Source organism: Emydura macquarii, unplaced genomic scaffold (assembly GCF_026122565.2).
Source record: "Emydura macquarii macquarii isolate MOO-44397 ecotype Brisbane River unplaced genomic scaffold, CSIRO-AGI_Emac_v2 contig_587, whole genome shotgun sequence".
Lineage (NCBI taxonomy): Eukaryota > Metazoa > Chordata > Testudines > Chelidae > Emydura > Emydura macquarii.
The window spans coordinates 7,687,857-7,713,715 of NW_027130724.1; the positions used below are offsets into that span (position 1 = coordinate 7,687,857).

At 39.0% G+C, this 25,859-nt stretch overlaps 1 protein-coding gene across 4 annotated transcripts in view; it reads left to right on the forward strand.

Annotated features, from left to right (window-relative positions):
- KCNQ1 (potassium voltage-gated channel subfamily Q member 1) overlaps positions 1-25,859 on the forward strand; it is a 519,714-nt gene that overhangs the window by 379,623 nt on the left and 114,232 nt on the right. For all 4 annotated transcript variants that reach the window (XM_067540610.1, XM_067540611.1, XM_067540612.1 and 1 more), the window contains 3 exons: positions 3,810-3,904; positions 4,582-4,628; positions 5,771-5,832. In XM_067540610.1, the coding sequence (XP_067396711.1) occupies positions 3,810-3,904; positions 4,582-4,628; positions 5,771-5,832 (204 nt within the window). The remainder of the gene's footprint in view (positions 1-3,809; positions 3,905-4,581; positions 4,629-5,770; positions 5,833-25,859) is intronic.

Sequence of the window (25,859 nt, forward strand, 5' to 3'; positions counted from 1 at the left end):
TTCCTTCTTTAAGAAGGCAGTTGTGATTGTCCTCAAGAAGGCTGTACATACTGAGTGTGCCATTGTATTAGAATACTGTGTTCTTATTTGGTTGCTGAAAACAAGCTGAGTCAATCTTCTCCAAAACAGGTGGGTAATAATTAGGCCAGTGTGTCCCCAGATGTCTGTTGTACTCCTCTAAGAGGGCCCAAAGTACTAGCTGGGGGGCTGCAAATTCTTTAAAGCTTTCCTTTGGTTTAAAAGGAAGTCTTTGATGTTATGGATCTGAGGAAAACTTTCAAAATGTGAACATAATCAAAGCAGAGATGTCAGCCTGAGTTTGCAGAGAGCCTGAAACAGTAGCTCTGAAGTGTGTATTGCCCCATTCATTTGAATGGGTGCTAACTCAGGTGCTAGCAATGATACTTTAAAAGTCAACATTGCTAAATATTTCCTTGTTCATCAAAGCACGTAAGAAAGGGGAGGAAGATCTACACCAGTATTTCCTCAGAAGAGAATGTGTGGAGGATTAGCTGGAGGGATGTGGCAGTTTTGTACATTAAGAGGTGTAGGCTTTAATAGCACATGGAAAGTGTGTTTGTGTTGGCAGGGAGAGCACAACTGGTTTCATTTTTTTGAAAGAGGATCGGCTTTCAAAAGGTTGGGAAACACTGAATTGGAGTATGAAATATCAGTGAGGGTTTTATTGTAAAATAGCATACTTCCCAAATGTCATGAATTTTTGGAGAAGTATTTTTAAGTATATTTCTTTATAGGCAGGCCTCCAGCATTCATCACTGTAGTAACTCTGTATAGATTAGTGCAACCATGTTTCTTTTACCTGGGATTTGTTTTTTGCGGCTCAGCAAACTGGAACTTTTGAGAACTTTTAGGAGTCTTTGCACGTCACCATTACTAAGCTTCACTAGAAGCTTTGAAAATGGATGAAGTTTAAATCTGCAACTTTTAAAAGAATAAACTCTACAATTGTTTCCCTATTCCAGGCATATGCCTTGGGTCTGATTCCCAAGGGGGAGCATGTTGGATTCTCGCTTTATATAAACAGTAAGGGGTTGTGTTATGTAGCCTAATGGAAAATGTATACATGGTAAACAAGCTTGAAAACAGGAACTGCCTAATGTGTTTATGGAGTATAAACATTTCATACAAGTCCAGGACAAATTACCAATACAATTAAGGACAATTGGGATAATATTGCTGAATCATGAGAGCCTATCTCTTCGTACTGAAAGCATTATAACTGTGTAGAGTGATAGAAATTTAAATTAGTAGGCTTTTGATATTGTTACAGTCTAATGGTAGCTGTGCAAAGGTGAATAGGGGTTTGAAACATTAAACTAAATCCCATGGGAGAAGAATTAGTGGTTAGAAGGCAAATGAAGTGCCCAAAAGGAGCAGAATGAATTAATGTATTCCATGGGTGTCACCTCCACATGAATGTAGATTAGGGTGACCCGATAGCAAGTCTGAAAAATCAGAACGGGGGGGAGGTAATAGGGTCCTATGTAAGAGAAAGCTCCTATTATGGGGACAGTCCCTAAAAATCAGGACATTTGGTCTCCCTAGTGTAGATAACATCCATTTTATTTTCATTATGTTTTGGAACACTAGGGAAGTGCCAAAAGACTGGAAAAAAGCTGATGTTGTGCCAATATTTAAAAAGGGTAGACGGGATGACTCAGGTAATTATAGGTCTGTCAGTCTGACATTGATCCTGGGCAAGATAATGGAGTGGCTGATATGGGATTTGATTAATAAAGAATTAAAGGAGGGTAATATAATTAATCCCAATCAAAATGGTTTTATGGAAAATAAATCTTGTCAGACTAACTTGATATCTTTTTTTGGTGGATTACAAGTTTGGATGATAAAGATAATAGTGTTGATATAATATACTTAGACTTCTGGTACCACATGACATTTTGATTAAAAAACTAAAAAGATAAAAAATTAACATGGTCCTCATTAAATGAATTTAAAGCTGGCTAACTGATAGGTTTCAAAAAGTAATGGTAAATGCGCAATCATCATCGAGTGGGTGTCTTTCTATTAGGGTCCTGCAGAAATTGGTCCATGGGCCTACCGTATTTAACATTTTTATCAATATCCTGGAAGAAAACATAAAATCATCACCAATCCATTTTGCAGATGATATAGAAATTGGAGGAGTGGTAAATAATTAACAGGACCAGAGATTGATACAGAGCAATCTGGATCTCTTTGTAAGCTGGGTGCAAGCAAACAATATGTGTTCTGATACAGCTAAATGTAATTGTGTACATCTAGGCACAAAGAATGTCAGCCCTACTTACACATTGGGGGACTCTATCCTGGGAAGCAGTGACTCTGAAAAAGATTTGGGGATCCTGGTGGATGATCAGCTGAACATGAGCTTCCAGTGTGACACTGTGGCCAAAAGGGCTCTTGCAATCCTTAGATGCATGATCAGGGGAATCTTGTTTAGGGTCAAGAGGTTATTTTACCTCTGTATTTGGCACGGGTGTGATGGCTGCTAGCATACTGTGTCCATTCTGGTGTCAAACAATTCAAGAAGTATGTTGATAAATTGGACAGGGTTGAGAGAAGTACAAGAATGATTAAAGGAATAGAAAACATGCCTTACAGTGATCAGCTCCAGGAGCTCAATCTATTTCACTTAACAAACGGAAAGTTAGCAGGTAACTTAATGATAGTCTAAAAGTACCTACATGGGGAACAAATATTTAAAAATGGGTTAATCGGTCTCGCAGAGAAAGGTGTAACATGACCCAGTGGCTGGAAGTTGAAGCTAGATGATCTGAGACTGGAAATAAGTCATACATTTTGAACAGCAAGGGTAATTAACCATTGGAACAATTTACCCAAGGGTTATGGTGGATTTTCCATCACTGACAATAGGTAGATGATAATTGGACCATAATTTCTAAAAGATATCCTCTAGGCATTATTTTGGGGGTAGTTCCACGCCGTATGTCATCGAAGAAGCACGATGATCACAATGGTCCCGTCTGGCCTTCGAATCTATGAATATATATTGCTGGACTTATGTCAAGATTATTTGCTCAGCACATCTTGTTTTCTGTTTCTCTCTGCATACAGGCCTACATAAGCTTTTATGCAACAGCTAATCTAGAGTACTGGGTTGAGGTGAAGGTCCAAATTTCAGGGAGATCTTTAGTTCGACATATTGCTGGGCTGATGTCAAGGCACTGTCTTCCATGAGGTCACTAGCACAGCAACATTAACACACTGATGTTAAGGTTACTTGGTTAAGGTTAAGGGCTGATGTTAAGGTTACTTGGTTCATATCAAGGGGCAGGTCCAGGCACGGTGACATCAATGGCTCGGTATTTTGAGCATGGGGTGGTGTGAAAGTGCTGGCCTTCCGGTTACTAGTTCAAAAGAGGGAAACGTGTGTGTGTGCAAGAGACAGAGTTTTTGGTAATTGGATGAAGCTTACTTCCAGAAAAGCCCAAGATGACCACAAACCTCAGAGCAAAATGCAAACACACTTCTTTGACCTCTCAGTTCCTCAGTAACCTATTCAAAAGTCCATATCCCTACAGTATGGAGAGGGAAGGAGAGGGAAAGATACAGAGACCTCATGAACCACAATAAGTTTGTAAGGTCCTGGGCATGTTTAAAAGAACCTGGAAAGTCCTAATATTTATTCTCTCATGCACGTAATAGGGGAGAAAATCCTCGGTGTGAAGTGTCTGAAAAATCTGTTGCTGAGATAAATCACCAGCACATCTTTGTGTTTGCTGTGGTATTTGCCAGGCTCTTCATTTTTTGGTTTTGTTTTACAGCAAGCTAGAAAACCTTATGATGTACGAGATGTTATTGAACAGTATTCTCAGGGTCACCTCAACTTGATGGTGCGAATCAAAGAGTTGCAAAGAAGGTATGGTATAAAGTTCCATATCCTAAATTATAAATGGCTGTGAAGAGTATTCTATAATAAGTAGTGCAGTAAGGTGGGCATGAGAAGATTTAAGGGATTGCAAATGGCAAGTAGGGCTGCAAAGTTACAGAAATATTGTTTGATATAATTCACACTAAAAGTTTCCATTTTGCGAAATTAAAAAAAAAATCTTAAATAATTAAGAACCATTGATCAGAACCTATTTATTATTTGTATTGTTTTAGTGCCTACAGACCCCAATTATAGACCAGTACCCCATTGTGTGAGGCACTATACAAACACAGAATAAAAAACCAGTGTCTGCCACAAGGATATTATAATCTAAGAAAAGAGACTACAGATGGATACAACAGAGGAAGCATCAGGAAACCATGAGAAAATACTGGTCACCTTGAAAATCAGTGGTCATTGCTAGACCCTATAAAATGGCTATCGCACTAAAGTACCCATATAGGGCTGATATTTTCTTAACTTCCAAGTCCAACTTTGGATCAAATGCAGTCATTCATTTGTACTGTAAAGCAGAATTACTTGAACCTTGCAACCTATTATTTGGCGAAGAGGTTTTTCAACCAAAGACAGTGAATATTCTGTTGTTTAAATCCGAGGAAGACTTAACTTCTGTTACAAACAGTGTAATTTCTTTCTGTTTACAGGTTGGACCAATCTATAGGGAAGCCATCTCTCTTTATTTCTGTCTCAGGTAAAATAATAAATTTTAATTCCTGTAATTATTATCAGTTACATAATTGGATTAAAAAATGGCTACTGCATAAGTATGTGACTAAGAACCATAAGAATTTGTAAGGCGCTCAGATACAATGGGGATGTGTGAAATACCTTTCTTTGTTTTACACACGTGGGAGCTGAATCATAGAAAGCTTTAGTGGACTTGCCCAAGGCAGCACCATAAATCAGTAATAGGCCAAGGAAGAGAACTCATGGGCCCTGACTCCTAGCCCCCTGCTTTAATCATTAGACTACACTAAATAACAGGCTAGAATTAAACCTCAAAATAAAAATGTGAGAGAGATGCCTGAAATAAAGTTGATTAGAAAATATTTTTTGTGAAAATATTCATGAAAAATACTGTTCTTTCCTTGTCAAAATTTCAAAAAGTTGTCAGCCAGCTCCGGTCTGAAGTTAGGCACCTGAATTCATGTTTAGCCAGTAGCACCTCTGAAAACTGGGCAACTTTTATTTAGGCAACTAATATTAGGCATCCAGTTTTTGAAAATGTTGGTTTTAATCTCGTGCTCTGCCTCAAATGCTTCATCTGTAAAATGGGGATTATACACAGAGGTGTGGTCTGAAGCTGAAATCAACTATAGTCATATAGAGCTTTGCATGGAAATCATAATAGAAGTGCAAAGTATTAATAATATTTATTTGTTTTGAGATGTGGATGTACGTACATAGATATCATCTGATTGGCTGCTGAGAGCTATTTGTTAATGTCATTTCCAGTTCTAAATTTCTGGAAAAAATACAGCTAAAGCATCCTCCATGCACATCATCAAGATGGCTATAGAGCTTTACATTGTGCCAGATTATTTTTTCAATTGTAATTAGAAACATAAACTAAATCGGGAACTGTTTAATTCTCTTGGTTTAAACCATAAAATTAAGATTGAAAGTGCCCTGGACTAAAAATCTATTAAAAACCATGACTTGGGCTAATGCTATAAAAGAAACAAAAGCTACTTTTATGAAATAAAGCTAGCAGCCTAGCACAAGTGTTCAATTACTCTACACTGGTGGGCTAGTTAAACACACCATAATGTGGCTTAATGCTATATTGTTATAACACTGTGTATTCATTTGAAAATATGCCTTGCTCCACAGAAAAAAGCAAAGACAGAGGGACGAACACGATTGGTGCCAGACTGAACAGAGTGGAAGACAAGGTAGGCCTGGGTTAGGCTGGTAGTGGATGGAGATGGTGCGTCACTGAACAGTGCTGTGTTTCATAGTATTCAGGAAAAACATATGGGTTGAAATGGAGTAATGTGGCTGGCTTTTCCAAGTGATGGAAAATAATTTTGACACTGAAAGTTGTATTTTCTTCATTGTCATTTTAACAGCAAAGATGAAAAAGCAGACTTTAATTGATCTCAGTCTCTTTTGTTCCTCACTGGGTTTTTGATTTTTAATGGTATATATTACACGTCTCAATGCTCTACTTCCTTCCTCCATGATAGATAAAAGGTTCTGTTCCTTTAATACTCTGGTATATTACAGTCCCAAGATTTCTCTTTGATCATTGATCTGTTGTTTATATAACTCCACCTACTATTCCTTAGAGAGAGAGGGAGCAAATGTTGTTCTGTCCTGGTTTTCTTTCTTTATGACAAATGGAGTTTTTCCTTTCAAGTGACATCCAGCCAGAAAAAAAAAAAAAAAAAAAGCTGTTCTATGATCACAAATTAACAATTAAGCGCTTTGCTGCAGCCCTTTATTTCAATGCTAGCTACACTTGCTGAGCTAGACAGAAAGCTAGAGACATGTCAAATTCAGAAATATAGAATTGCCTATGGTTTAAGGATAGACACAGAGGTAAGTTAAACACTGATTGGAGCCTTCCCCCATCCCTCAGACTAAAACTTTTTTAAGGTTTGAAAGGGTTCTTTTAATTTTATGATCATTTTCACTCACTTGTTCGGTTTGCTGGTTTGGTTAAGACTAGAAGTACAACTTACGAAATATCTTGAGAAAAGTAGCTCTCACGGTACTACTAGCACAACTGGAAACAAGATAAACTAATTATTGCATGAGAGAACTTGGATTTATTTTAATTTCCAATCCATTTTTGCAGACCAAAGAGGCTTGGTCAAGGCATCCAAACTTCTGCGTTGCTTAGGCAAATCAAAACACTTAATCTGTGGAGATTCACCAATGACTTGCTTGTTTCTCATGTCGTTCTCCTTCACATACCACATAAATGTAAATGATCATGCTCAGAGGTTTACTTCTACATAGTGTTAGTATATGATGTTTTAAAGAAAATATATGGATTTAAGAGGTAGGTGTCAGATTCAGAGATGATGCGTGAAGAGGTATGCACTATGCAATTGTAAAGGAGTGTAAGGTTGCATAGGCACCCAAACAGGTTATGCACATGTAGGTGCAGTGCATTGCTCATGCAGTGGTCTGTGCTTGGAAATTGTATACACAAGTGGAGCTCATTTCTCAAAAAGCTGGCCTTCTATTTATTTTGTATCCTTGACGTGGATTAAAAATGTGGAACATCAGAAATGTTTAACGTTTCGTACCTGGGCAATTAGCTTTGGACCAAATGATAAAGTAGATTCTGTGTGGTTATGATTGGAAATGTACAATAAAAAGATTTTTAGTTATAGCTGGTTCAAAGAACAGAAATCCACTGTCTAAATCAGTGATACTCAGATTGAGGCTCGTGAGCTGCAAGTGGCTCTTTAATGCATCTCCTGCAGCTCTTTGCAGCACAGGATATTAAAACACTGTGATTTAATGATTAACCAATCTAATTAACCAAACTAATCTAACCAATCAGGATGCTTTTACTATGTTATTAACCAGTTAAGTTATTAACTTGCACTAAATTATTAACAAAGAAAAAATAAATATTTCCCATCATACTGTTTAAATAGGAATATATAGTACTATAGTAAATTAAACAATGAATTCACACTTCGGTGGCTCTTTTGGGTAATGTTGATTGCTAATTTGACTCCTGAACCATTGAGGTCTGAGTACCATTGTTCTAAATGATTAATTACTATTTGTAAATCCTTACAAATCAGTACACCTTGAATTTATGACTGTTATATCAAATAATAGAAGTATAAAAATACTGTCTATTTAATTTTGGTATATCTGGGTTACATTTTAGCCTTGTTTTTAAGTATCAGATGCTAATTTCTTTGTAGTTCTATTAGGTCATCCAAGGTTTCAGAGATGCATGTTATCTAATCAATACAGCTAGTCCTATGTACAAAAACTTTATCTTAAAGTAGCTGTGAGAAAAAGAAAAAAAAAGAAAATCCAGTTGGACAATGCAAATATTCTGTTGAACACAGTAGTATCTAAGGCAACACATTGACTATGGTGAAATCAAATTTTTATTGAAGCTGCAGATGGTCTAAAGTTATTTTTGTTACTCTAGTCTTGGAGATTGTCTCCTGCCTAAATAACATGCTGAAGACAGATTTCAAAACAAAATGGAATCCTTACAGAATACTATCTATAAACAATAAAGATCCAGATTCCTAAATCCCACTGACTTTCAATGAAACTTAGAACTCTGAGATTTTCAAAGGCACAAGTGGTATCTTTAACTTTCAAGAAGGGTTAGGCAGCTAACTGCCATTTGTGCTTAAGTCACTTTTGAAAATGGCACTTAGTCTCCTAAGTCATTTAGGCACCTTTGAAAATTGTATTCCAAATGTAACATGAGATCAATATCTGATACTTCCTACATAGGGTGAATAAACACTCCATCTAGTACATCTTTTTCATAGGTAACTAAAATGCTTTTATAAAGCAATTCAGACCCAGATTATCTGCAGCACCCAAGCACAGTGGAGGCAATGGCTGGTATGGGACTGTCATGAAGCTTGTTATGGCTCTCTGATTCTCAGGCTGGTTCAATGGGCCTATAGGCTGCCCTCCATCTGGTCGTATAAGTTGCCCATCCCTAGTTGGGATGGGAGGGAGTGGGGGTGGGGAGGGCGGTTTCTGCCAGCAAAATCTATTTTTTAATTTTCACATGAAACACACTTTTGTTTCCACTGAAACAGGAACATTTTTTTCTTCCTGTGGTGGAATTTGTTCTTTTCTTACGCACCTCCCATTAAGTCTCTAAGGGGAAAACAAACACCCCTTAATCTTCCTGTATAAAATATCACCCATATATCCTGTGTATTGAATGAAGCAGGGTCCTGTGGAAAATGTAGTATGTGATCATATGCATCATAATGTACATGCACGAGGGGGCTACATTAAAGGAGAAAAGGTAAAAAATTCACCCCAAACAGTTTAAATTTGTTTGAGTTACAGGCACCTGAAAACACAGTTTTATAATAGTGTTGGACAACCTTATCTTTAGGCGCCACTATCTGAGTGGCCTATAATAATAAGAGTTACAACACTCACTATCCAGTATGTACTCAGAACATGTTTTAGTTCTGCCATTGTTTTCTGCTGCATAAAAGTCTGTGTCAAATGCCTTGGTCTTTGAAAGATGTAGCTAAGTCAAGAACCACCTCCACCCTCCGCCCATCTGTTCCTCTAACTTGCACCTCAGAGGATGTGGCTGAGGAGGAATGTAGCAAGAACAAATCAATTTATTTGCAGTGGTCAGACCTTTCTTTTCATCCTGAAACATCTGTGAATGACCAGCCCCCCAGGCATCCCACCCAACCAACGAAATCTGGCTGCTGCTGGCTGGCTACCAAATGCAAAATCAAAAGCAGTTTTCCGGATATGCACAGCTGTATATGTGCCACTGTTGATCCATGTGCAGAACTGCAGAACACATCACATGCCAGTGGTTTAACTCGGAGTGTGTTGAGTTCGATCCAGGAGAAAGTCTACAGCACACTCAAGAGCCTTTATTTGTCATGGATCCTTTCTTCTCGCCACTCTTTCACTTTTTTGTCTTGTGACTGTCATGATAATTGTTAAGACTAAAATTAATATAACGCCATCCAACCCCTTTCTAATCATTATTTTAAGTATGGTACGCCCAATCTTCATTTTTCTGGTTAGCAGGTGGACACATTACTTAACTTCCCATAGATATTTTGATGTTAAACATGGGTATCCTGGAAGATCAGCTGTATCAAACAGCTTGGGCAAAATTCGGCAGCCATCCTGGACTCTGATATTCTGCTCTACCTATGCGCCACAACTCCCGCTGAGATCAATAAAAATTCATTGTGTGTGTGAAAAGCAGAATATCACAATCCATGTTCACAGGAAATTAAAATAGATTTCTCCTCCATAAGATCTTTAATGTAATCATTGCTATAGTAAAATTAGATTCTTCCTTCTTAAGAATCACTATTATAATCCAAAAGAATTTTCTGGCTGTGCGCTTCTCTGAGCAAACATGTATAATTGATTTCACTGGAATCATTAATAGCAGTGAGTAGTTAGCATGTTCCCCGTTAAAATCTTTGCGACAACCTTTTATAAGAATAAGGAATACTGTGAATCACATGGTACTGTTAGCTACTTCTAAAAATAAAGTTATAAAGACTTAAATGGGAACTGCTACAAATAAGTGGAAGGCCTATTGTCAGGAAGCACATGACACACTTAAATGGGCTAGTCATGCAAGTGCGTATGCATCCTAAGCATGCACACTGTTTGCAGAAAATTTAGATGCACAAGTCAAGTTGAAAATAAATTTGTCATGGGAAATAGTTTATAATCCTTGAAATAGTTACAATTTCTCTTAATAAAAATAATCATACAGTGATTTATTCAGTTGCCTATTGGTATGATGGAAGACAAAACCGTTCCTTAAAGGTAAAGCTCTTTGAGAAGTTGTTCCTACATGTTACTCCCCAACAGACAAATGTGCAGCAGTATTTTGACCCTCTGGTGGTGGTGATTTGCACTTCTGTACAAATTGGAACCATGTCTCCCACGCTCCTTCATTTTATAGTACCTAGTTCTCTAAAAAGGTTGTTTTGTTGTTATGTAATGTTAAATGTATAGATTCCATATAAAGAATCTATTCTGAATACATGACCTGTCTCTCAATACGATAGCTAAGTATGGAATTTACTTGCATTCAACAAAAGCAGTGTTTCTTCAAAGGCCTTTTATGTACTGGGCTTTAAACTGAGTCTGAAAATCATATTTAAACTTTGTTTAAACACTGTTCTGGCTAAATTAGTTTCTATTGTGGTTTGACCACCAGTATAGAAACTATCCATATTGGATATATTAGAAACTGGTTTAGCTGGAATCATGTTCAAGCATGGTTCCTTCCCTCAGTTTGATCCTTAATGTGGACGGAACCTAAGATCCAATTGTTGACTGCTATTATTTTCCTTTGCCCTGATTTTGCTGTTTGGCCCCTCATCAAATAGTCCCCTGCTATGCAGATTTCATACCTAATTTGGGATTTTTACATCTGTTACTGTTTAAAAGCATGCTAGAATGAATAAGGAACATGAATTTTTCTAGAGGGATCTGTGAGAGGGATCTAACTGATAAATCAGTAATCTTAAGGATTTGGTTATATATTTAAGACAGAACATGCTTTTACCAAAAAAATCCTCTTAATGCCTCATTGTACAAGATGTAAAATTGAAGTCCTGGCCACTTATCATTATAGAATGTATGTGCCCTTTCATAATAGTAGCAGTGGGATAACCCTCCTGTCCTGGGTAAATTTGAACTCTGGTAAATTAGAGTCTTTGTACCAAATTTCACTGTGTCTCAACTTTGATGCAATTTTCCCCTCACTTCCTGCCCTAAACTGTTTTGTAATATTGCTGTGCACTGATAAATAGCTACTGTGTTTTACCCCAGAGGTCGCAGCGTTTCAGTAGTAGATAACGTGATATCCTTTATCTACCTCACGGGGTGCTGCAAGATTTAATTATTGATTGTTTGGAATATACTTTTGGACCCTTGAAAAAAACACATTACAGAAGTATATAGTATTAGCAACTTAATTATTACCCCCAAGCTGCTACTATGCACCTACAGTAGTGGCACTTACAAAAAATGTTTTCTGCATAAACCATCTCCTGCACATCAAGAGGCTAATCCTATGAGGTGCTGAGCACATTGTTAATTTCATTGTAGTCAGTCTGAGGTTGTGAACACGCAGCACATCAAAGGATCAGGCCCAAATACTGACAACATTTTCTTACTTCCAAACACAGAGCAGCTCTACAATTTTAAATGTTAAATAAATATAATACCAAGAACATTTTCAATCATTCCTTGCTCTTAAAATAAATTCAAAGCTAACAACTATTGTTTTCTGTGCTTCATCACTGCAAAAATTTAGCATCATGTGAAACAGTCTGGTGCTGAGGAAATCCCTCTGCTAAACTCTAGTTTTTCCATCTAAAGCTTGCTTTGGGTTCAGATCATCGTACTTACTTCAAAATGTGGGGGACATTTTTTGTTTACTTCTTTTCAGTTTAGAGTGTTTAATTCCTCTCTAGATCAATAGACAGAAATTAGACACTGAACTGTAATCAGCAGAGTCAACATCCCCATCTGTCCCCTCCTTTTTTCTAAAGGTGAAAGCTTCCCCCTATACACATCCTGCCTTATAAATAACAAACTAATCAGAACATAACATAGTTTCTTTTCCAAACTCTCTTATTACTTAATAGGTTCTGTTTTGATACCTTGCTTAATAGACTTATGCTCAAATTTCCATATAGTTTTATTCAATTCCAGCTGCGTTTGCACTACGTTCCCCTATGCAGCCCATCCAGTGGGCATTTATTAAAGCTGATGTTTTACAGTATCACAAGGTAAATGGTAAATCATGCCACTTGTAATAAAAGATCCAAGTGTACATCTGATGCAAAAAGATTTAGAACCTGCTCCAAAGTCCATTAAAGTCAATAGGAGTCTTTCCTTTGACTTGGTGGTCTTTAAAGCGGGCCTTTAATCACAACATAATATGGGCATGATGAGCCATGATTTTAATTTTCCTTGATCAAGGAGGGCTGAATTATTGGACCCTATTATAGCCATATAATGATGAAATTCATTTTTTCCATTGGATTGTGTGATCCCAGCTAGCTCAATCATTTATATTTATCACAACACACCTACATTAAAGTACTTTACTGAGCCTATATGTCTTCCTTTCAATATTAGAGTCTCTGACTATGCACGTTGATGTTGGCCAATGAAAGTGGCCACAGACAATGAGTCAGTGACTAAATAGCAAAAGAAAAAAGAAATCCAGAAGAGGAAAACGGCTTCCTTTAATGTATATGATGAGATCACCCCGAGCAGAATTTGTACTGTTTATTTTATTGTTAGTGTTACTAAGTAAGCTAATACCACTAATGCCATGGGTATACAAATAGTCTCTTTCTTCTTTGTTTTTATCGGACGCATTTATACCAAGAAGCCATAGATATTCCTGTATCCATCGGAACACGATTATTGCCATTACTACCTTACTCTTCAGTCTTTGTGATGCCAGTTCTCAGACAAAAGTTGGCAGCGTTTGATATTGATTCCAATATGCTCGTGGGTGGGTAAGATTCATGCCTATGAAGTCTGCAGTGCAGAGGCTTAGGGAGTAATAAGGCTAGAAGGGCTAGCATGTGAGGGAATGATGTGCAGTAATTTTTTTCATGTTGGGTGATTGTCTGCGAGAGAAGCTGAAATATTCATTGGGCTGTCATTTTTCTAAGCCAATATGTTCTGACAAGGATCATCCATAAAAAGACAACACTTCCCCAAAGGTACTGTACCCTGCACCTACTACCGTCATTTCCCATTTTAAATGTAGGAGAAAACTGTGTTATCTCAGATACCCCTCGAGCTATTGGCAAATGCTGATTTGAATGTTGACAACGGTACACCTGAGAAGAATCCTTTACATGTTGCTCACCTTTCCGTTTTCCTTGAAATGTCTGCCTTCCTTAACACGCGACCATTCTCAGTGCCTTTGAAATGTTCAGCAACGAGCGCTCTATACTCTTTTGAGGAACATTTACTCTTCTTCCTGCTATGTCATAAAAACCAGCACACCTTTAAAAGGCAAGCCTTTGAACCTGCCCGGCTGATGATGGCTGTCTTTCACACTGGTATGCAGCAGCAGCAGAGCAAATGTTGAAGTTATTATTAATTGAATATTAATGATGAAAAGTTTATCTTAATAATATAATAACTGAAATTTTTTGAAAATGCCATGTCTTCTATTTTCCTGGTCAGCAGAGAGAGTCAGAGAAGGAAATGTTCAGCATTTTGTAGGTTGAATCTATGTTTACACTAGCCAGTTCAGGCAGGTATTAAATATTGGCACTATGCACTGTGGAGATACAGATTTGACAATCTGTCTGCTAGCTGCTCAGAAATATAATTAAAAATAATCCATATGGAACCATAATTTAGAAAGACCTATCAAATCAATAATACAGATACAACTATTAGCAAGTAATGACTGATCCCCTATATAATTTTTTTGCTATTGCATAAAGGAGGAATAATGAGGAGTTAAAAAAAATAGAAAGCTGTATAAAAGATTAATCACTAACCATTCAATCCATGGCCTCTGTCCAGAAACTGGGGTACAAGAGAAGGGTCACAGTTTTGGTGCTGTATTATGTGATGTGAGATATCTGTTTTCTATAAACAGGATTGAAACCACATCTCCCTTTCACATGAAATTTGCAGATGACACCAAGCTCAGAGGAGTTGCAAGCACTTTTGAGGACAGAATTAGAATAAAAAATTACCTTGATGAATTGGGGAAACGGTCTGAAATCAACAAAATGAAATTCCATAAGGACAAGTACAACACTTAAGAAGGAAAAATCAAACGCACAACTACAAAATGGGACATAACTGGCTAGGTGGTAGGTAGTGCTGCTGAAAAGGATCTGGGGATTATAGTGGATCACAAATTGAATGTGAGTCAACAATATGATGCAGTGGTGAAAAAGGCTAATATCATTCTGGGATGTATTAATAGGAATGTGTAATGTAAGACACGGGAGATAATTGCCCCGCTCTACTCAGCACTGGTGAGGCCTCAACTGGAGTGCTGTGTCCAATTCTGGGTGCCACACTTTAAGAAATACATGGATAAATTTGGAAGTGCGGAGGAGAGCAACAAAAATGATAAAAGGCTTAGAAAACTTGAACTTTTTGAGGAAAGGTTAAAAAAATCAGGCATGCTTAGTTTTGAGGTGATCAGTTTTTTTCCATGTCCAATGAAGGTAGGACAAGAAGTAATGGGCTTAATCTGCAGCAAGGGAGATTTAGGTTAGATCTTAGGAAAAATCTTTCTAACTATCAGGGTAGCTAGGCTCTGGAATAGGCTTCCAAGGAAGGTTGTGGAATTCCCATCATTGGAGGTTTTTAAGAACAGGTTGCACAAACACCTGTCAGGGGTAGTCTAGGTTTACTTGGTCCTCCCACAGCACAGTAGGCTGGACTTGGTGACTTCTCAAGATCCCTTTCAGCCCTCCATTTCTATGATTCTATAATAAGTCACTAACCAGAACTCAGATTCTAACAATTTAGGCTGCAATGAATTTGGAGCAGATTTCAGCTGGTGAACCTAGAAGTGTGAATTGTCCATCCAGTGCCCACAATTTAGGCACTTGTCTTTCAGTGAAGTGTACACAGGCAGATACTTGCACTGAGCTTCCATGACTTCAGCAGAGTTCCCTGTGAATGCACTTAGTTGCGGGACTGAGGCCTTAGACTGTAAAATCTTTGGGGCAAGGACCATTTTTAAAAAATGTATCTGTATTCACTGCCTTGCACAATGGGGCTCCCATAACTGAAGGTAAATAAAAAACCAGAAGGTAAATAAAATATCCGAAATGCATTTTTAAAAAGCTCATGGTTTTAAGCCAACTTTGTGATTTTGGGGGGGCTGACTCATGATTTTTGAATGCTTGGGACTGGCAATAATAAATGAGTTGTTATATACAAGCTTCAAATTCTATCACTTGTGATTCAAATACCTGTATACCTACTTAAAGTAAGTAGAAATTCAAGAAAAATTGCATATAACAAACTGTGTGTGTGTGTGTTTGTATTTTAAAAAAAACCAACACCAACCTGTTATTTAACTCTTGACAGCAAGGTTTGAAGGAGGAACCATCAGGAATTTATCAGTTGATCAAACAAATAATCTAATAAACAGTCTTCAAATTAGCTACTATTCTGGGAATCTGTTTTTGTGTTTATATTTGAGTAGGTATGTGAGTGGACATAAGGTCTGCAAATTGAGGTGACTGATCTTCCGTTAAACCACACAAATCCTGTTTTGTCTAGCATTTCAAAGATAAACTTATGATGAAAGCAAGATTTGAAACTCAGCCCACACCATTCTTGTGTGTAGGCTGTTTACATCTGATGTGGAGTGGAAATGTACAGTGAATATGCAGACAGAGAATGTAGTGCCGTTGTCTGGAGTATACACCCTATAGAAAAGAAAATAGAAAAATGTATTCTTAAAAAAATTAGTAGAAATGCTTCTTCCTGCAAAGCTAGATAAAATGGACCGTAAGACCCGCTTTTAGCTTTATTCTTTAATTTTTTTATAGTACTAATTTTTTGTAGATAAAAAAATCAATAACTATTTTAGCACAATGGGCTAAATTTGACTCTGGTGTAAGAGGGTGCAACTGCACTGAAATCAGATGCATCTGGACTGAGTTTGGCCCATTGTCCTTGTCAGCTGTTTGTTGACAGAACAATCTCATTAGAATTAAAATCTTTGATCCGTATTTTAATTTGAAATTGGTATCCGGGAGGAAAAGTACATTAAAGTCAAGAGGAATCATTTTGGTTTGGAGTCCTTTTGGACACATGAAAAGTACAGATGAAAGGAAAATATATCCCCTTCCCTCCCCACTTTACTCTCCTGTGTCAGCTAACTGCACTGAGGGTAGAAAAAAGGGGGGATGCAGCCCCTACAGTGCAACTGCTCCCCCACTCAGGCAGAGGTGGGGAATGAGTAGAGCCCTAATGCCAGGAATAGGGCTGTTGCAGGGTTTATCCCACCTAGAGAAGGGCAAGGCAGGAAAGAGTCATAATCTGCTTCCATTGCTGCTCCTGAGTCAGCATAACAACACACTGCCCATTCACAGATCTTGTGCCACAACGAGTTTATCATTGTGTGTGCAAATCAGAGATCTATATTCATTTATTTACAAAAATGACAGACTTGAATTTGTAATCCTTTGCAAACTCCTTTATTTCACAAACCTAGATATCAGTTTCTATTATGTGAACAGATTTTATTACTGGGCTGGGTGGGACTGTGATAGATGAAGTGATTTGTTGTTGTTTATTATTTGTGATACAATAGTGGCTAAGGGGCTCACCCAAAATCAGGGCCCACTGTGCTCCGTGCTGTATAAATACGTAGCAGGAGAAAGTCCCTGCCCTGCAATTCTTACAATCTAAATATATAAGACTGAAAGGATTGGGAGAAAGGAAGTCTTATCATCCCCATTTTACAGAGAGGAAACTGACGCACGGAAAGATCAAGTGGATTGCCCAGAGTCACACAGGAAGCCTGGTAGAGCCAGGAATTTAACTTGGATCACTTGACTCCCAATCCAGTGCCTTAACTACAAACCATCCATCCTCTCACTTAATCCATCCTTCCTCTTAAAGCCACTTCAGCCTCACATGATGATATTGATCAGTGTGGATGCGGGCATTACAGTGTTCCATTAATTTTAAAAAACATTCAATACCTGAGAAGAGTTTATAAAAACACATAACAATCCACTCCAGCCAATATAAACATACTGAAACTATGTTATACAGAAGCTTTTAAACCATCTGGGAACTGGCTTCCAAACATAGTTCCCCCACTCTCATGTAGAGGGGGCGGATAGGCTTGCAAGAGAGGTGTTATATATACGTTTTGAAAAATGCTATTTATATATTTAGGCAGACAGTAAGGGAGTTACTATTAAAAAGTCTTGGACTGACCCTTCTACGACATCTGTTACTCTTGGGTTTGCTTTGGTTTCTCTCTCTCTCTCTCTCTCTTTTTTTTTTTTTAAACAAATGACTCCACTTAACGCAACACTTGATTTCCATTAAACAGATAGGAGGTAATTCACTTAGTAACATCTGCATCTTAACCCAATTAAATCTTAATAGCTTTAATATATCAAGGAAGCTGGTGTGATTAACAATACTGAAGGCTTTGTCAGACGCTACACCTAATAAATATTTCCCCTTGTCCTGCACTGCAAAAATTGTGAAATAAATACATTGTGTTTCCAACGTGAAAATTCTCCCAGCAAGATAAATATTTTAAAATGCTAACCTACAAAAAAAGTTATTAAGCAATAATAGAAATGATATTTATGTGTGTGTGCACGTGAATATGTGTATAGCCCCTTTCTCCAAACATCTGAAGATGGGGCCTTTTGCCCTGCATGGATGGGAATAAAGACTATTCTTGGAAAGTTTCTTTGGTTTTCATTTATCCTTTCATTCTGGAGCCATCATTCATGCCAGCGCACCCCTCCCCCCCCACTATCCCCACTCTTCAGTCCAGCTTCCTGCATGTAAAGTTCTTGAGTGTCATTTTCTCTCCAGTCACCGTAGATTTCAGTTCTTGCAGGCCTTGTCTATACTGGGATATTTGAAGCTGTAATGGGTGCAGTTTTACTGCTGGTACCAATGTAAAAATGTCTGAGCCCAACAGTGGAGCTGCACTTATTGGGAATTATGAGACTGAAAAATCCTAGTGTAGAAAAGGTCCCAAAGTCAAACGGGCGGCAACAGTCATGGGTGACAAAACCCCCAAATGAGGTATACTGGAATATAGAGAAGTCAGTTTGCAATGAGTTGAGTTTCTTGCTTTACCATGTTTGAAATTTTTCTGTCAATCAATTGTGGCACAGGGATTCTTGTAATCCTAGGTTAGGCATGTGAGGAAGGTGTAGAGGTGTTTCTTTTCCTCCGTTATAATTTCTGCAAAGCTCCAACCAGAGGAAATTTACAGAAAAACACCCTGGGGATAGATGGTCAGCAATAATCTCCATTTGTCAAGAGCAGAGACTTCACGAAGATGTTGTCCCTTTGCCAGTGGCTGTCCTCTCTCACATTCACCTCCGATTGCACTGTTTTTGTCAGGTTCTAAGATCAAATGGTAACCAGCCCTGCTAAAACACTAAACTAAATATAGGTAGCTTAGAACAGTAGGGAAGAGGCAGAGATACTCAGCCTTGACATTATTAGTGGACTGATCCAAGATACTGACTTACAAACCCTGCTATCTCAAATATTCTGAATCTGACTGATGGGTGGAACTCTTGAAGATTAGGGGTTTGTGATCATGTGCTAGAGGCAAAATAGAGTAAATTAGTTTCATTTCGCCTAGATGAAGGGGAAAATGCCTAGTTAAATTAAAGGAGCTACATTAAAGAACAAAAAAAGCAGTGACTCCTCTACAACTGGTCACCCTCACTTCTGTGTGCATGCACTGGCTGTACAATTAGGTTTAAAGTTGGAGGTACAACTAAGGCAAGGATCAACAAATCAGGCTTTGAAATAAGGAGAGACCTTTGTCGTGGCTTTTTTTAAAAAGAAAAGAACTTGGGATAAATCCAGGAAAATATATGGGGTTCAGCGTGGTGTATGTTATTTTGCAAAAACGCAAAACAAATAACATCTTTTTTTCAATCCTTTTCATATGTATTATCAATGAGGAACCCAGGCCATCTGTAAGTTAGTCATGAGACTGCTGCAGTAATAAAAACCCACCCATTTAGTACACATGCATAACTGTTGTTTACAAATGCTTCACTGATTTTGATGACTAAAGGATTGGCTTGTTTTTCCCTCCCCTACACCTCTGTGGGGAGGAGAAGCTCTGACAACCCTAATATTACTGCATAGTGCCATGATAACTGTAAATAAATTAGGTTTCAAGCAAATTCTGTGTATATAGCCTACTGACTGCCTATATATATATTATTACACACACAGAAACTATGTTAAAAATATTATTGAGGTTGCAAATCAAGCACCCAAAAGTTAGGAAATGCCAGAATTAAGGTTACCAATGCAACCTTAATTCAGCACACATTTGCGTGTGCATAATGATAGTCTTTAGTTACATGATCATGTACTATTTTTTCCCACAGGATCCCTGCCTCTTATAGTGCACAGAATGGACCTGCTCTGGGAGTGAATCAGGGTTGCATAGTGAAGTAGACTGCTGTCTGTAGAACCCCAATTCATTTGTAACAGAAATCAGAATGTGTGTAGTGAATGACTGCAGTAGAGGATTGCAGGCATGAAAGGATGATCTCCATGGTTAAGGCACTTGAATATGTCCAGGAGAACTGGATTCTTCTGCCACAGAATTGCTATGTGATGCTTGTTAATTCGCTTAAACCGAAATTTTCACAGATGGTTACTAGTTTTATGTTCCTGAGTTAGATGCCTGACTTGAGACTCGGGGGTAGAATTTGCTGATGTGCAGAGCACTTAATAGCTGCAACTGAAGTTAACAGAAACTCTTTCACTAAGTTGGTGGAATCCCAATTCATCAAATTGGGAACCCAAAATCAGTAGATATCTTTGACCTTAATCTTTCTGTGCTTCCATTCCTCATCTATAAAATAGGGATAATAATAGCCCCTCATCTCAGAACAGTGTTATGAAAATAAATGTATTAATATTTGTGAAGCACGCAGAGACCATAGTGATGAGTGCCACAGAAAAGTCTATGATGAGATTAATAATTCCATCTTCAGAGCTGGGTTTGAATAGTGAGCAGTAGATAAGGCATGGGGTTCACATATTGAACATTGAGGAGAAAACAAAATATTGAATAGTTGCACTTTAAGCAAGCACCATCCATTCTGTGCAGTGGCTTCTAGTCCCAGCCTCCCTCTCCAGTCTCCTCTGTCAGTCTCAGTCTCTCCTCTCCATCCTGTCCCTGGTTCCTTGTCCTAAACTCCTCCCTCTGTGGCTCCTTGTCCCATTTCCTTTGCCCAGCCAGTCCCAGTTTTTCCCCTGCATCTGGGCTCCTTATCAGATCAGTCTGCCCTCCCCCACACCTTCTTCCCACCACCTCACTAGTTCTGAGTCCCAGACTGCTCCCCAGCCCTCATCCAATCTCAGTCTGCCCCCTCCCATTCACTGGTTCCCAGTACACACACACGGTTCCCAGTCCACACACACATTTCTCAGTGTCCTTGCCCAACCAGTCCCATTCCCAGCTCCAACTTCAGTTCCAGTTTCCCTCTTTCCACCCCCTCCCCACCAGCCTCCAGTCTGAGTATATTCCCTCCTGATCCCCTAGTCTCAATGTACTCATCTCCCCAACTCCAGCTCTTGTCCCCTTTGCATTCTACTCATATAGCTTCCTCCTCCATGGTGCCTGGGTCCAGCAGGGCCAGGAGTATTGTGAGCACAGTCTCTGTTCTCAGTTCAGATGCTGGGCCTGGAGCTGGCACAGCCCGCAGAAACCTAGAGCTGCAATTGCAGGGCAAGTCCTGCTCAGCGCTGAGCTGGAGCATGCCCAGTGCAGGTGGAATCTTTAAAGATATTTAGTAAATCTCTACTGAGCATGTGCATACTGTGCTTTTTTCACCAAAAGTTTTTAACTTGGCCAAATCTGAGTGGATTTTAGAGACCTCAAAAGACATATCCCTGACACAAAAGTTGCTCCTCTGCCAAATTTCAAGTATCCAAAGCATGGGTTCATTAGATCTTTTCAAAGAAAAGGTTACCAAGAATTATGTAATGTGGCAAAACAATATATTTTTCCCTAGCTTCGTTCTCCAATAGAGCTGAACTATTTGGTCTGAAATTTTCCAGGGGAAAAATTGGCCTGAGACAGATAACTGTCGTCCAGATTTTCAGTGTAAACGGTCAAGATTTGACAAAACTACAAGCAATTTAAAACAACTAAATGGGATGTGTCAGGCAACCTTAATAATAAGAGGTGCTACCAGAACTGCCTATCATACATCAAAGGCGGTTTGTCTGTCCTTGCACCCCTCTGCTAAGCTATTGAGTCACCTGACTTAAGGTAATTACCGGAGCACTGAACTGGAAAGGGAGAGAGGAAGAGGAGAAAGAGAATGATACATTTAGCTCTCTGTTTTCCAAGCACTTTTTAAAAATTAAGGTTGAGATTTTTCAAAGCTGCCTAAGGGATTTAGAGAGACAAGGTGGATGATGTAAAATCTTTTACTGGACCATCTTCAGTTGTGAAAGAGACAGCTTTTGAGATACATAGAGCTCTTCTTCAGGTAAGAGATTTAGACAACCTAATTAATGGGAATTAATTAAAATTAATGGGAATTAGCTGTCTGATCCTGCGTGGCTGATGGCTCTGATCCTGCAAAAGACATGCTTAACTTTATGTTCTGTGAAGAGTCTCATTGAAATCATTGGGAACCCTCACACTAATTGGGGTCCAAATCTCCTAAGCAACTATGAGAATATCTGTCTAATAGTCATCTTCTCCCCCTTTATACACTATTCGCTACCCTGAACTATAGGTACTTCCATTTGTTATGATATCCCCTCCCCCCCCCACACACAGCTGCCCGAACTTGCACTTGTTTGCCTGTAGCCGTAAGGGGCTATGCCAGAAACCATGAAGAGCCAGCACACAAACCGTATGTGGCCATGCTCCCTTCCCATGGCCATGCCTTCTCTGCCAAGGGCCGAGAGAGGTATGGCATAAAACCATTTTGGCAGTTCTTCACCTCCCAGGGTATCCCTCTATCCCAGCAGTACTCCTGTTGGCCAGATCTTCTAGCGCTATGGCTCCTTTCTGCCACTGTAACAGTGTAACGGGGTTGTAATATAACAGAGAATCAATCCACAACAGTGGAAAGTTCCAACCTATTTATAAGGGTATGGAAAGAGGGAATATTCTCTAACAGAGCCTGGGTTCTTTCCTAGCTCTACCACTGATCTGCTATGTGCAAGTCACTTCATCTCTCTGTGCTTCTTTTTCCACTTCCACCCTTTGTCTTATCCATTTAGACTGTGAACTCTTCACACTTTTCCCTGTTAGCAGGGACTGTCTTTTGTTATGTCTTTGGATAGTGCCTAGCAAATTTTCTGGTGATGCCAAAATGTGGACATTCTGTATACCAAATAATAAAAAGCTGTGAATCCAGCCCAGAAGGATTTGGATTCTGTAGACTATTAAACATAAAATAAAGCAATGTGTGACCAGCAGCAACGAATCAAAACAGACACGCTAGCACTTGAAACATGGGTCTTTTCCAGGTTGCTATGCCCGATAAATACCTGGTAGGAGATATAATTAATTCACAATCTCCAAATGGTTAAAATAAACAGGAAGGTTATCAACAAGAAAAGTGATTCAGGAGTTGTTCTAGAAAAGCCAATGGTGTCATCAACATGTAGTATGATTGCAATATTTGTCAAGAGGTAAACAAGCTTACCAAAATGTAATAACAGAGGTAAATGAGAGGAAATGTAAATCCAAAGTAGTACAATATTGCACATATGGCACTATTTCCAAACAGTACTATATATACACTGTTTCTTCTGAAGGAAATTACTGCTATGGAAGAAGTGGATCTTTTGGCAGCCAGGATAATTTTAAATTTAAATTGTTTTGGGTAGAAAAGTCTTAGAGATCAGTCTTACTCTCTTGACAGCATTCAGACTTCAGAGAAATTCATAGGATCTCTTCAAAAGTGTGTAAGAAAAGTAAGCCAAGTTCTATGGTGCAAGATCTATACTGTTCACACTCATGAAAGATTTGAAACCCAGGGAATACAGTCTAACAATTAGAAAATTATAGGAACAACATGAATATTTTACTCTGAAGAGAGGGGATACTGTATATTGACATAGAAATCTATTGAAAGGATTTAGTACTCGATAGTTTGAAACAGCTAGATATTTCCTTGAAATGATTGAAGAAAACTGACATAAATGAAGGTGGTGTGGAGATAAACATAAAGACGACTAGTTGGTTGGGCCAAGTGGTCTTTTCCTGCCCTGAAGTATCCACCTGTCCTTACGGTGGAGTTGGTGTCTTGGTAACAGAACTGTGCTAGATGTTCCACTCCGTGTGATAAAGGGATGCTAACTGTCCAGAAAAGGCTAACCAAATAGAATAGCAGAGATAAACACAGGAGCCCAGCACTACTGAGTAGCTACTAGTGCTGATAAGCAGCTTCTGCCAATGCTCAAGACACTGTCTCTGCTACTGACAAGGGGTTTCCTCTTCCACCCACTTTGCAACTTAACATCAGGACTCTGTGAGCATTCTGTGTTGAATAATAAGGAGGGTTGTTTCGAGACATCCAGCTTGTTTTCACCTTCCTTTCTATGCTTCTTTCCTTTCCTACCTCTTCTATTACTTTGTACCAAAATGATGATGTAAGTTATACAGAGACCATAATGGCACTTATATTCATGTCCATGAGCTAGCTGGTCTATTTGCTACTAAGGGTACTTGCAGGCACCTTGTGCCAGAGTACAGTAGTGTTATGATTTGGATGGCCAGCTATTCTAAACCTTAATAATGCCACAATGTGCATGTTGTCTTTGAGGGAGCTTAGGCAAACTATACTGTGTTGATTTTCTTGGCATACTATGCATCTATAATTTAGTCTAACATTTTTTACTGTATGTAACTGGGCACAGGATCAAAAAGCTGCACCCAAAAGTTAAGCAAAATATAAGCAAACTTTTAAAAAAAAATTGTTCAATGGATACTGTCAAGTTAAAAGTAATATACATGTATAAAAACAAATGTGCTTACTTATATTGCAACTAATATAGTAGATAATTAAAACCAATAGGAGTTTTAAAATCTTCATTCACTTTTCACTGTTTTTGCAATTATCTTTGGTGTTTGAAAAGAGATTGGCCAGTTTTGCTTTCAGGTCTCAGGCTAGTACCTGCGTCAGCTTCTGGGTTGCAGCTCTAGTTGGGAGCAGGAGGCTGCTGTTTGTGGGGAGAGCAGAAAGCCATTTATACGCAGTCACATTGTTCTGCTGAGATGCCTTACTCCAGCTTGCTCTCCTATCTCAACTTCCTCTACTCCATGTCAGCCGCGGTGTTGCCAAAGGAAGGGGAGGAGAGATGGGACTCTGTGGCTCCACCACTCCCCTTTCATTTCCCTTCCACGGTTGACCTGATTTTCAGAGTTGCTGAGTCCCTGAAACTCCCATTTACGTCCAAGGGATCTCTGGGTGCTCAGCACCTCTGAAAAATCAGGCTGTGTGTGTATTGTGAGAAAGAATAGGACGTCACATCTACACACACACAGGTGCTCTCTGTCTCTCTCTCTCTCTCTCACACACACATATACACAAAAGTAGACCTTGCTATGGCTACTGTGTGATCTAAGAACAGCCAAATCTTCTGAAAAACTATGTCAAAATCACCCCAGCTTTATCTCTGTAGAAACAGGAAGAATAGCAGACTTAGACAAGTGCCCAAAATGATCTAAAATTATTAGTAGTATTAATAAATCATAGAATCATGGAATATCAGAGTTGGAAGGGACCTCAAGAGGTCATCTAGTCCAACCCCCTGCTCAAAGCAGGATTAACCTCAGCTAGATCATCCCAGCCAGGGCTTTGCCAAGCCGAGCCTTAAAAACCTCTAAAGATGGGAGATTCCACCACTTCCCTAGGTAACCCATTCCAGTGCTTCACCACCCTCCTCATGAAAAACTTTTTCCTAATGTCCAACCTAGACCTCCCCCTCTGCAACTTGAGACCATTGCTCCTTGTTCTGTCATCTGCCACCTCTGAGAACAGCCTAGCCCCCTCCTCCCTGGAACCCCCTTTCAGGTAGTTAAAGGCTGCTATCAAATCCCCCCTCATTCTTCTCTTTTGCAGACTAAACAAGCCTAGTTCCCTCAGTCTCTTCTCATAAGTCTTGTGCTCCAGTCCCCTAATCATTTTAATTGCCCTCCCCTGGACTCTCCCCAACTTGTCCACATCCTTTTTGTAGTGGGGGGCCCAACACTGGACACAATACTCCAAATGCAGCCTCACCAATGCCAAATAGAGGGAAATAATCACTTCCTTCGGTCTGCTGGCAGTGCTCCTACTAATGCAGCCCAATATGCTATTAACCTTCTTGGCAACCAGGGCACACTGCTGACTCATATCCAGCTTCTTATCCACTGTAACTCCCCAAGTCCTTTTCTGTAGAACTGCTGCCTAGCTCGTCGGTCCCCAGTCTGTAGCTGTGCATGGGATTCTTCGGTCCTAAGTGC